Raw genomic sequence first — 13750 nt, 5'->3', positions numbered from 1 at the left:
CTGAATGTGAAGTGGAAACCACATATTAAATTATACATGTGTCCTTATCAATTTAAACAAAACACTAAAATATACTTCATGGTTGGCAAACCCTTATATCCGCCATCAACACTTAATATATATCAAATCAAAATTTAAAAATATAAGAGAAAAAATGAAATAATTAAATTCAATAGTATGCGTCATGAACAAAATATTTCTGCGCAATACTAGCTTCGGTACTTTCGATAGATTCGATCAATAATTTAGAAATTTATTTTTAGAAGTGCTAAATTATCATGTGAAAGATCTGTATCGATACGCCAAAACAATATTCACGTAGAGTTAGATTTTGTGTAGTACAATTTGAAGTATTCAGGTAAGCAGAGAGACAGGCTAGTTTTCTTTCTAGATGTGTTTTCCAACAGAATATTTTGATTTGTCAGAACATATTTCACGAATTCTGGTTAGATGAGCTTTCTTTTCGAATGGAGGTATTTTGTCTAAAATTTTTCAGACTAGTTTTCTTATGTCAGCAGACAGGACTATCAGTCGTACAAACCAAAAACAAAGAAACAACTAACATTTCTTTAGTACATAAATCCGACTCAGGGTCGTGCACGTAATCTAAAATATCAAGAAACTGATTCTCGAGCTATACTCTGGCATTGGACGCGCTTTCATTTTACGCCGTTTGAGTGTAGCTTTGGCTTGAGTTTCAGTCAGTGTTTGTTTGCACAGAATGACCAATTCTTCTTCCATTTCACTTACAAATTTTTTTTTGTCCTGTTAATCGAATCTGCGATTTTTTTCCTCTGAAGAATTGGAGGTTTTCGATCAAGCATCTGCGTTCATGAGAGTATTGGAAATCCGTATTGCCTTTATATCAAAACATATTGATTGATTGTGTGTAATGAAGCCATATTCTGTTCTTGTCCTAGTTCTCAGTTTGTCCTTCTATTCTGACTCCTTAATTTCCAGTTTTCTCTATATCCTTTCTTGCCATAGGAGACCAGTTTTCTCTATATCCTTTCTTGCCATAGGGGAAATGAACTGGCCATCCTATCCCTACAATATGCCTTTAAGCAAGACAATATAAGTTGAACTTCTACAGCATTATTAGTGTTGGACGAGAAAAAATAGTTCAAAGGTGTTCAAATCTCAAATCGAAAGATCTCATTGTGTTGAATAATTTGTCATAAGTGGTGTAAATCCTCATGCGGTAAATCTTTCGAGAAAATCCTGAAAAACGAATTTCTTCGTAAGTCTGAAAAGATTAATTTTGTACGATAAGCACATCTCCTTTAAGGTGAAATGGAGACAGATATGCTCTCATCAAGCTTTTCATTATGCCGTGCTATATATATTAGCATAATTTCCTGTAATGCAGTAATACCGGTAGGAAGTGTCCCGAGAAAATCTCTGACGTAGTTGTATCATGTGTGTTGGTGCTGTCGATTTCGCTGGTAGAGGGAAATCCTGTCATTCGGGCACAAGATATCGTGAGATCATCATAGTGTTTAGGGTTATCATGGATAATTGTTAAGATTAAAAAAGAAATAAACTGATAAATGTAGCAAATAATATTGCACTTAACACTAATTACAAAAACATGAACAAATAAACTATAAACTAGAATAACAATTCCAGAACCACTACACTAAAATGTTGAATTAACAACTTACTGTGACAGTAAACGATTACTAACTTTCTAGTAGAAGGTTCTCTCAAAATTTTCTAACAGCTTAACCGTTTTCTTCAAGTTGCTATCGTTGGAAATCAGTAGCATGAAATTTAGTGTGCCGAATTATTTGTTTTTCAGCAACAATTTATTCCAACTATTATGTACCTTTATTTTGAATTATGCCTAGTTTCTGAATTACATTAATAGGTACTGTATACAAACGGCAGTAGCTCATTATTTGAAAATACGATTGCGATTGGTAGTTTCTTCGTGCAAATTTTTAAAGGGCAATATACTGTAAATTCATTCCACCATTCAGGCGACTCTTAATACCTCATCCCTCCCACATGGGAAGACCAAGCATAAAGCTCTCTGAAAGAAGACTTGATCTTCTTTCTACTCTCAGCGTTCTTACAAATCTGGAAAACAGGGAAAATCAAACGAAGGGCAAATATCAGGGAAAAGTCAAGAAAAATATTGCTTAACCTGGAATACCTGGAAATCAAGGAAAATTGGAGAGTTTTCTCAGGAAATGAAACCATTGTCCGTCTTACGTATTTGTTAAAATAAGATAATAATTCAGTCATTATTTATTGAACAAGACACTACAAATAAATGTTTCGTTGAGTTTCAAGAGTTATATTTATAGAATGAAACTTGTTAACTTCATGTATCGTTGTACACAATATTATTTCTAATATTAAGAATGTCATTAAGAAGATAGTTTGATTTGTTACACTCCACGTTATAAATAGTGGCATTTCTTCCTGTTGGGAACATAATAGTGTAGAAGTACTCTTAAATAAATGAGGGTAATTTGCTACTACTGTATGCTTTTTCACACCATAATAGACTTAAACTTTTTTTTTTTTTTTTTTTTTTTTAAAGAATATATGATAAAATTCAAATGCCAGTGTCCATTGAAAAATACTGAGGACAAAATATGCTCCAGTGTGTCGCAACAAATACTGTTCTTAGCATTTTCTTTCAGGGAGCATTTTGGGAACTTTTTTGTACATAACTTGGAGCTTGGATCGAAGATTTAATATATTATATCTTGAAATTCGGGTGGTAATTTGTAATATTTTTAAGTAACGTATGATTTTTGTTTGTTTTTTCAACTGCAAAGATAGTTACAATTCGTGTAAAAATTATTGCTTTCGTTTTCAGACTGTTTCCAGCCAGTAACAATTTTCATATGGAGCCTGTTAAATGCAGCTACACTATATGTTATGGCATTGCCCCATTTATGCAGGAAAAAAAAAAACTTACAAGCAGCTTGGAAAAATATGAATATTTTGTTGTCGCGTTTGACGAGTCGTTTAACAAAATTGCTGGGAAAGGTCAAATGGACCTGCATTTGCGATTTTGGGATCAGAGTGAATATAGTGTTACAACAAGGTGTTTGATTTTTTTTTTTTTTTTTTTTTTTTTTAATAGGGCAACTGCAACTGATTTCTTGTTGAAATTTAAAGAAGCTTCCCCAGGGGGGTTTTGATTTGACCAAAATACTCGAAATAAGCATGGATGGACTCAATGTCAATTGGAGGTTTCTAACTTCTCTACAAACTGAAATATAAACACAGGGAAGTGAAACCAAACTTCTACAGATTGGATTCTGTGGTTTACATGTGCTACTCGATGCTCTTTTAAGGGGAAATTTAATGGTTGAATGGAACCTCAACAAGTTTTTACGAAGTCTTTCTTACTTTTTCAGTAAATCACCAGCTCGAAGAGAAGTGTTTGTCTCATTTTGTAAGAACAGTGAAAATTCAGAGGAAATTCTTTTTCCGAAAAAAAATTGTGAAGTTCGATGGGTGGAAAATGCTGATTGTGTAGACAGCTTTAAAAATATTTGAAAATGTGAAAGGTTTCATTGAAAGTCCTGACACTAAACTTCCCCAAAATTGCACCGTGAACAAAGTGAAATCAGGTGTTCAAGATCCTCTCATACCTGCTAAACTTACATTTTTCAAATCTGTGGCGTTGAAGGTAGAACTATTTTTAAACCAAGTTTCATTCAGAAAAACCTATGGCCCCTCTCTTATATGAAGAATTGTTCACTGTTATTGTAAATTTATTGAAGCGTTTTGTACAAGAAGAAATTCTTCATTTTGTCATAACGACAAATAAGTTAATGTCTGTAGATTTAAAAGTTAAAAGTAATCTGAAAGCTCCAAAGAATATGTAGGATTCGGGGTAAATCAGTGGTTGTCAAATCTTCTCAGTTTGCATTCTCACAATTGCATATACATTTATACATTGTTTTGAAAAGTTTAACCCATTGTTTCATTTTATCATTTTATTGAATTCAAAGAAATGCTCAGAAGTTCAATTAAAGTATTGTTTTTTTCGTTTGTTTACTAAATTTTTAGGAGCGCGTCTTATTTTCTTTGAAATTAACAGAAGCAATTTGTTGATATTTTTTTAAGAATTCATAAGTTACAGCTGCTCGCTGCGAAGGAGGGTGGCCAATATCTTCTTCGTTTTTTTCTTTTTTTAAAAGAAGCTTAACGTTAATGTGTAATTTTATTTGAAGGTGGCTTATAAAGTTTATTCACTAGCTCAAATAGCAATTCTTTGATTAGCTTACGCTGGTTTGTTTGTGTACTACTATTATTAACCTTTTGTATGGCTCTGTGTCTACTGTATAGTGTTTTAGACGGAGAGTAGCTGATCTTTCGCAGCACACAGGTTGAGAACCACTGTCTCAAACCTTTATTTTGCTCTTACATGCATTCATCGTCAGTACACCGTTATCTTATTAAAAGTCACGGGTCAGGGAAAATGGTTAGTCTTGCACCTGGAAATCAGGGAAAATGATAAAAGTAATTTTGTAAGAACCCTGTACCCTTCACCTCTTCTCCCGTCTGTACAAAATTTTCTTGTCACGAACGGGCTATAAAGACTCTTGACAACAGACCTACACAGTAGATGGCACTACGGGTTGGCGCTAGTTATGACGAAGAGAAAATTATGTACCTTATGATGATCATTTCAATCATGTTAGTTGCAAGAATGAGTTTGTCACTGGAGGACCACGTGTTTTTGTTAAAGGCGTATTTTGAAAGGTGTAGCAAACGATAAATTTCATAATCGTTTCGTTAACAAAGTAAGTAAATCAAGTATTCATGGCATAATCGATGTATTTAATGAACTCGACAGTGTGTGGGATAAACATGGGAGAGAGAGAGGTCGGCCGTTTGACAAATGACTTTTTGAATGACGCTGCCGCACGATTTCGACAATCACCACGGATAGAACTTTTACAGCTATCGCAGCAGGTAGAACTATAATATGACTGAGTCTAAAAGGCAATACAACGAAGCTGAATCACATCATTTAAAATTACATCTATATTACGTAAAAGTAGTACAGAAACTGTACCTAAGTGACGATGACAATCAAGTGAAATACTGTCGGTGATTCCAATAAGTCAAATGCAACAATATTTTTGTATTTAATGAGACATTATTCACGAATGATGGCTGGTTCCATTTGACTGGTCATGTTAATGCACAAAATACTAAATATTGGCCCACTGAAAATCAGCATCTCTTACATGAGATACTCGTGCACTCGCAGAAGATTGGTGTGTGGTGACATGTGTTCCGTTCGCGAATCATTTGACCTATTATTATTTATATATTTTTGAAAACAACTCTGTACCAGGACATTATTTAGTAGTTCGTATCGTTTCGGAAGTTGATGATATGTATGGCTACAAGAAGACGGGGCAATGTAGCATACATCAGGTGAAGCAATGGAATATTTACCTGAACTTTTTGGAGAACGAGCTGCGGTGGCTCAGTGGTAGAGCGTTCACCTCTGGTGCATGGGGTTCCTGGTTCGATCCCAGCTCCCGCCAAGTGAACTTTGTGGTGGACAAACACCGTATATTTGGGTTTCCTCGGGGTTCTCCTACTTTCTTCATTTCTCATTCTCACCGTCTCCTTTAGCCTACCCGGCATACACGTGGGACGTAAAACTCAAAGATTTAATTTAATTTTTGGAGAATGTCTGATTCCTGAAGAACGGTTTCCGGCAATGTCACCCAATTTTGCATTTACTGTTTTGTGGGGTAATTTAAGTCTACGAAAATAACCTCACGGATATCGAAATACTGAAAGACAACATTATCTAGTGCAAAATAGCAATCGGTGTACATATCTTACGTCGCGTGGCACGAAGCACGTGTCATCAGATCCAGTTGTGCATCCTACAACAAGGTGGACACCTTCAGCATCTGCTGTGATGTGTCAACACCTACCCAGAGGTATATTGAGAGCGACAATATCATCTGCATACCGGTAAGTAACACTGTTCGCGCTCGATGACGTTTCGATCGCCCTCTGTTATCCAAAGACAAGACATACATTGATCGATAAATCGTATTGAGCTGAACTGAATGAGATGCTTAAGAATAGGTTTCTGTGCGTAGTTATGAAGGGAAACTATTTTTTATGGCGCTGAAAAGTATGTCGTTACCAACAACAATTAATAGTTCTTATTCCGTTGAGAAAGATTATTTAACTATTTATCTATTTATGAATTGTATTTGTTGTGAAGAAAAAGATATGCCAATGTAGTGGCGTATTTACAGTTTTGTTTCGGGGGAAACTTTGCTATCTTTATTCCTGGAAATGTGCAAATTTTGCCACATATTTTATGTACTCTAAAATAATGAATATAATTTCGGTAAGGGCTTAAGCCCCGAAGCCACCCTCCCCTTAAATACGCCAATATTAAGTATTGGTTGTTTGTCTTTTTCTAACGATGATACATATTTTCCTAATTTAGAGACATTTCTAATCGTAATGCAGGACAACTTGTAATAATCACCTTAACTAAGAAATAGTTTTATTATAATACGAAAATTAAAAATGTATTGCAGGGAGTAATTTATTCATAGATATAGTATCATATTCATGTATCGTAATGTAATAATGCGATTTTTTTTTTCAGCATAAACTTCATGGTTGCCAAATAATGTAACTAGGAATAAAGGCTATAATAAACAAGAGGAAATCATTAGAAGACTTTCATACTTTATAGCTGTTGAAGGAAGATGGAAACAGCAGTTGATTGTTCGATGAACGGTGAAAGTAATTCCGTACCTGAAGAAGAATGCAAGCCAGAACTAACATCTTGTATAAAGGTGGAGTTTGAGTCTGATGACGAACCGTTAAACGAGAATTGTATAGGAGATAGCAACTATAACGTAACAGAATTCTCAACCATCTTTTCCCCTAAAGTTGAAATAAATGAAAGCAGCTTTTCAGATGCAGATGAATCCAATACGGGTAGTGAATCATATTGTGAGAAGAACACTCAGAGTGTGAATGCGGAAAACAGTCATTCAGTATTGGATACTGAATATTCAGAAAGGACTAGTTCCACACAAGACGTTACATCAATAGACACTGAGAATCATGGTGAAACAAGTAACAGGTTAGTCCAAGGGTAGAAAGTAGCAAATGTAATCTCATTTAAGAATGGTTGCTAAATGGACGCTATAGAATGCATATCTCATAAATAAATATCAGGCACTCAGCTTAGAAATGCCTGCTATTTATATATCCCAATATTCTGAATGAAAGAGTAGCTGATCAACGCGTAGGTCAAACTCTTGAAGCTAGACGTTTGAAATTTAAACGGTACATAGGATTTGTGACTAAAGAACTACTGAGGAATGCTTTCTGAAAATTTGACGTGGAAAATTGGAAGTTCTAACCACCGTAGTTTTTATGCCATACGTATACACTGTATTATACTCAGCCCTCTTGAAGTCAATCTGCAACTAGTAATAGAATTCCTCATTTAGTGCATGTTATGCTAAAAGAAATGTATTTTTTATGAATAAGTATGCTCTCATAGAATGAGATACAGTACAACCCCTCAAATCCGAACTAATTGGGGCTGAAGCCTGTTCGGATATCGGGGGGTTCGGATTACCCGGGAAATAATATTACGTACTTATTTCGTCATTGAATTGGCGGTAAAACAACGACTGAGGTTAGACAGGGTGACCCAGTGGTCGAAAGGGCAGTGACCTTGGCTGGCGGGTGTACACTCATGTCCAAAATGATTGTCGCATATCTATAAGTGTCTTCTTGTAAGAATATAATTAGATAATTATTTTGAATAAGCATTAAGTCTAAAAATGTTAAAACCTTAAAAAAACTAACTTTGTGTGATTAAATCTATTTTTTTTTTTTCATTTTCCAGCTGTAGTTATTTTTATTATTATTTTTTTTTTTTCTCTCTCCTGAGAACGTGTTCGGATTTGCTGGGTTTTCGGATTTGAGGGCTTGTACTGTAGGACGCAGGAAAGAAGATTTTTTTTTAATGATTTTTGTAATTTTTAATATTCCAGGAACATGTGTTTGATAGGGAACACCACTCCGAAGCCCACTCTAAAATTTTATTTACGTAATATTGTAAGGATTCATAGTTGTAGTAATTTCTAACTAGTGTGAGTTTGCAACACTTAACCGTTGGAGGGTACTGATTGTGCGCTGTAAAATCTATAGATGCATACGGGTGTAGGAAAGAGCAAACGGAGCATGAAAATAAGAAATATTTGTGATTAACAGTGAAAAGTGAACGTTGGAAATGAAACAGGAGTAATTGTAGGTAAGGTATACTAAAATAACAACAGATAAGTAGTAATATAACATTGACAACAGGTTCATGTGTGCCTTATTTAGGGCCGCCATCTGTAAGAGCTTAGCCCATTTATGTAGTTTACTACATGCACCTAAATTATACACTTGACCCTACATATCGGGTAGAATTTGTATTTCGAGGAAAGCATTTATAATTATAGTTCAAGGAAAGCGATTATAATTAACAATTTAAACTTTTTTGTTTTGTTATTAAGCGTGTGCACCTTGGAATTGTCGATTTTCTCTGTCTCAAATGTATATTAGGCTTAACTTGGCGTAAAAAGTAGTTCGGCGACTTCGAGACATTGATATTCGGAATCATTTTCGAAACTTAGATTCATACGATCAAGAAAGACTACTGGGCTATATATATTCGACGATTATCAATGCAAATCAATATAATCCGTCAAAAGGTCAGCCATATTTCCATTATTTTCGTTAATGACTAGAGATCTCTCTAGCCTCTTTGCTCCTGACTTAAATAAAGTCGTTTCTAGTTACTTAGCTCACAAAAAAACTCGTTAGCGACAGTCAGAGAATTCGAAACATAGCGCTTTCAAGCGACTTACGTCTCTTCTCGATAGCCAGCTTACGTAGCGACTGTTACAGAATAAACCCCCTGGAGCGGTGGAGGGAGGGTGAAATAGTAAGATTTAAAAGTAATTCTATATTTGCAAAAGTCGTCATTACGAGGGGATGCTGATAATTTTTGCCTCCAAGGTCATAGAAACAAAACTACAAATCACAGAGCCAGTTATATACTATCAAATGAAAGCTTACACAATTCTCTACAGTCTTGTGTACTCATTTTCCAACATAGTCGCAATTTACTACAGTACACTTGCGCCAACGATAAACAATTCGTTTCATTCCGTCGGCGTAGGATTCAGGATCATGTGAGCGTAACCAAGAGCAAACAGCAGTCTCAACTTCTGCATCACAGGTGTAGTGTGTGCCCTTCAAATGTTTCTTCAATTTTGGAAACAAAAAAATCAATAGGGGCAAGATCAGGGCTGTAAGGTTGGTAGGGTAGGACAGTGAACTTCATGGTTTCAAGAGCTGCTGTAGTCATGTGGTTTGTGTGTGGCATTATTATGGTGTAGGAGGATATCCATTCCCTGTTGATACGTGCCCTTAATCTTTTCGTGTTGGTATATAAGACTCAGAATTTACACTTTTCCTGTTGTGCAAGAATTCACAATGAACAATATATCGGCTATTCCAGGGCACTGTCAGGAGCATCTTTCTGCTAATAACACTGTTTTGGCTTTTTTGGGTGTTGGAGAAGCACTGTGGCGAATTTCCACGGATTGTCTTTTATTTTGAGGGTCATAATAATGGTCGTAAGACTCACCACCTGTGAGAATTGTCAGCAGAAATGCATCACCTTCAGCCTCGTACCGCTGCAAAAGTTGTTGACAAAGGTTTCATTTCAGTAAATTTATTGAGTTTGTTGAACAAGTTGATGAAATATCTACAAGATAGGTAAGATATAGTGATAGTTTAATGCCATACTTTAATGATGCAGAAGTTGTTGACAAATGTGTAACCTCTTCTGTTTCATTTCTTCTGTCAACAGACGAGACACCCAACAGGCACAAACCTTGCGGTACCTTAAACATTGAACAAATGTATGCTACCCTTTCACGTGAGATGCCAAGGGTATTGGATGTTCCTGCTTCGATTCTGACGAATCAGTTCATCAAGACATACGTTGTTTGTGATGATCATCTGTCAGACTTACTTGTCTTCCTATATGGGGTTTATCGTTCAGTGGTCAGGTGTCCGGATCTGCGTTCTTGGCTTTTCGGACCCAATGCTTCACTGTACTCACATCAACTTATGGTGCACCATTGCACGATTAATGTCAATAGGTGGAACACCCTCTGCTGTGAGAAATTCTATCACTGCCCGCTGTTTAAACATGCATTGACGTTTACACCTGTAGCTTTCCAGAATACCGTCATACTGGCCTCAAACTTGGTACACCTCAAGGTCACAGGCCACCAGTCACACTGCTGCCTACATTCGACCATTTCTAAAGGTACCTGAGAAAATAAAAAATCGGAGGCAAAAATTATCAGCATGCCCTCGTATAAACAGTGGTGTAAGATGGTATGCGCCTGTTTGCCTTACCAACATTGATATATGTATATATGGAAGTGAGATTGAACTAATACTTTTCTTTTTTTTTTTCATTCCGTGTCAGTTGATAACTGGAATGCTTAGTTAAGCTGTCAGCAAAATATATTGCCTCTGATGATTTTTCACGTCGAATGCTGTTTGTAAATATTCATAATCTAAATTAAATTATTTATGATTATTCTTCACTCTTCAAATCTTATAATAGTGAAGACACTGGGTTGGTACGATTCATATTGTGTTCAATACCAGGTACATTGGTTAAAGTGACTTATATTCTGTTTTATTTATTTTTAGATTTGGTTTTACATTCCCATGTTTGAGTTTCATACTACTTTGGCACCAAATATATATATATATATATATATATATATATAAGTATACTTCCTTAACTGCTTATTTTTTTTTCAATCCTTGTATAGGTTCAGTTAATATACTGATAGTTTTCATGTACATTTAATTTAATATATTGTTTTAACTTTCAGCTATTCACGTAAAACACCGACAGCTATAAGTGACAGTGACTTCAAACAATGCAAAATATGTGAAGAAAAGTTTAAAGAAAGTGACGAATTAAAGAAGCACATGAAAAAACATAATCATGGAAACAAACCTTCACACAACCAAACTATAAAAGAACGACTCTGTATTTGTAAAGAGTGTGGGCGAGCATTCAGTAGAAATAGCCATCTTATTGAGCATATGCGTGTACATAATGGTGAGCGACCACACGTGTGCACAGTATGCTCAAAAGGATTTTCTAAGAAGAATGGTTTAATTGTGCATATGCGGCGCCATTTAGGGGAGAAACCTTACAAATGCGATGAGTGTGGGATGTCGTTTGCTAGTAGTTCACAGCTAACTAGTCATATAAAGGCAGTTCACATGGGAGAGAAACCTTTTGGTTGCGAACAATGTGGAAGGGCTTTTTTCAACAGAAGTCTTCTCGATAAGCACATTCGCACCCACACTGGTGAGAAGCCTTTCCTTTGCACAACGTGCGGTCTCTCTTTCGCTGTTCAAACCACTCTTGTCAATCATACACGTATTCACACAGGAGAGCGTCCTTATGTGTGTGATAGATGTGGCAGGGCATTTGCTCAGAACTCTTCGTTACTTAAACATCGTGATACCCATAAGGCTAAGAGGCCATATCATTGTGATATATGTGGAAAAAATTTTGGAGATAAATCCTATTTTGGGCAACATGTAAGACTACATAAGGGTGAATCTCCGTATAAATGTAGTATTTGCTTCAAGCCTTTCACTCAGAAGAGCCACGTTGATAGGCATAAGTTAAATTGTCATAAAGATATTATAAGTTGATAGTAAATGCATTCCACGGTTTATTGAAGTCTGATGCTGTTCATATCTTCCAGTGCAGGTCATCTTGATTGAAGTGTTTTTCGTAAGAGACCCTGGTGATGTCCATTTTAGGTGTGGAAGGTCACAAATTCGACCAGAAGTTGCTTAATGCTGACTTCCTGAGAAATATATATCAAGAGCATGGGTTTTCACATTACCTTTTTCCTCCTGCTTTATTAATCTAACTGATCTCTCTGGTGCCGTACCTAACATGTAGACTTTCTCTGTGTGAATACACTGAACGAATTCCGCATTAAATTATAGATCCCATCCTTATAGTCTCTTGCATAACAATACAAACACAAAAGCCAGTGGTACAAATTATATAATTTTTATTCGTTTGTATTTCTTAAAATTTCTTTCAAATCATTTTATTTCTCCGTAGCAATCCAGTGGTAAGTGAACACCAACTAAGGTACTGTTTTTATCAGGATTTGCCTAAGTGGGCCCAGCCCGAAAAAACCCGGTGGGTTTTTTCGGGTTGGACCCACCTGAAAAAACCCACTTTAAAACCCACCTGGGTTTTTGACCTATTTGTTAGTCTATTATCGGTACAACTAAGGTGATCACATTGTAAGTGATTTTTATCAGATTTTAGACTTTCCTTGGGCGAATTAGAGGCTTTCACATTAAGGTATACAACAACATTCAACACAAGACCTTTATAAAGTTCTGAATGCACTAAATGAATTTAAAACAAAACAAAACAAAACAAAAAACTTACCTTAGCTTGAGATAGTTATAGAACAAATTAATGTATGGATTATGCTTATAGCCTATTTGAGGTAAAATAAGCAATTTTGTACTTTAGAAAATACAAAAATTTTCCGTGAATAGTGTGCTCGTCGATTTCGTAACACCGAGGGACATTATCACCCATACGTTTGACGGGTTTAAGGTCATAGGTGCCGGTACTAATAGGACATATGTAAATACATTAGTAAAACTGTTAGTATTATTTCTTACCTTTGATGTAAAACACAAGTTTCTTCAACTAAAATTTGGTTTTCCAACAATAACAGTTCAGTTATTTGTTGCTACTCTTGAAATAAGCATTCTGTAGAATCAACGCCAGCAATGGCGTAAAAATTCTTGTCAAATTTAACAAGCTTAATGCTCGGGGTTCCGAAGAATATGTAACGCTTACTATTTCAAGTACTGAATTTAAATTTCCGTACTAGTGGAAGTTTTGATGTACACGCCGTGAAAGAAGTGCTCGGGAAATTCCCGAATAAAACGCAGAAGGATCGGAAATGAATACTTCAACAATAAAATTATTTATTTTACGCTTAAGCCTGCCATACGTCCCGTAAAAAACGGGACAGTCCCGTTTTTGGGCCCGAGTGTCCCGCGTCCCCGTAAATTTAGTCCGGACAGGGAAATATCCCGTATTTTAACTCCGTTGCATTTCTGCTATCAATATCAGCTTATTCAAAAAGCAGGGCTCATAACGAGTCACTTTTTTAATTAAAAGTTACTTTTTTTTCAAATTTGTCAGTAAAAGTTACTTTTTTATGAGGTCAAGTGACTTCTTCGTGTGATTTGTGTTTTGCATTGGCAGTTTTCTATAAAAAAAAAAAAAAAAAGCCAGAAACTTTTTACTCATTACTCTTCTGAAAGCTTCAGTACTTGCTGCCACATGTGAAAAAGTCAGCTTTATTCTCACTTGAGCTTATTCTTTCTAAAGCAGAGTGGATTGTTGGTGGATGCTTAAGCTTTCAAGGTGGGGTTGAGAACCCTTCTGTGTCTATTCTTTCTTCTATCATAATAGTCTTTAGTTTTCTCTCGTAATAGTTAACGCTCCGCTCAACGTTGTGTGTGTATTTGTATGGTTCATCATGTTCGTCTTGTGTTATCAGGGTGCCTATCGGTCACGAAAATGTCACGAGATTTAGCTTTTGGGTCACGATTT

At 35.8% G+C, this 13750-nt stretch overlaps 1 protein-coding gene across 1 annotated transcript in view; it reads left to right on the top strand.

Annotated features, from left to right (window-relative positions):
* LOC145689186 (uncharacterized) overlaps positions 1 to 11820 on the top strand; it is a 142920-nt gene extending 131100 nt beyond the window's left edge. Inside the window, exons 7-9 of the mRNA XM_081763319.1 lie at positions 3750 to 3850; positions 6728 to 7114; positions 10959 to 11820. Of these exons, the coding sequence (XP_081619445.1) occupies positions 3750 to 3850; positions 6728 to 7114; positions 10959 to 11799 (1329 nt within the window). The 3' untranslated portion in view covers positions 11800 to 11820. The remainder of the gene's footprint in view (positions 1 to 3749; positions 3851 to 6727; positions 7115 to 10958) is intronic.
* The last annotated feature ends 1930 nt before the right edge of the window (positions 11821 to 13750 follow it).

The sequence above is a fragment of the Thermobia domestica genome, chromosome 7 (assembly GCF_964235325.1).
Source record: "Thermobia domestica chromosome 7, izTheDome1.hap1.1, whole genome shotgun sequence".
In the NCBI taxonomy this organism is placed as follows: Eukaryota; Metazoa; Arthropoda; class Insecta; order Zygentoma; family Lepismatidae; genus Thermobia; species Thermobia domestica.
The sequence above is the reverse complement of the archived record's forward strand: the minus strand, read 5'-3'. Positions and strand labels throughout refer to the sequence as shown.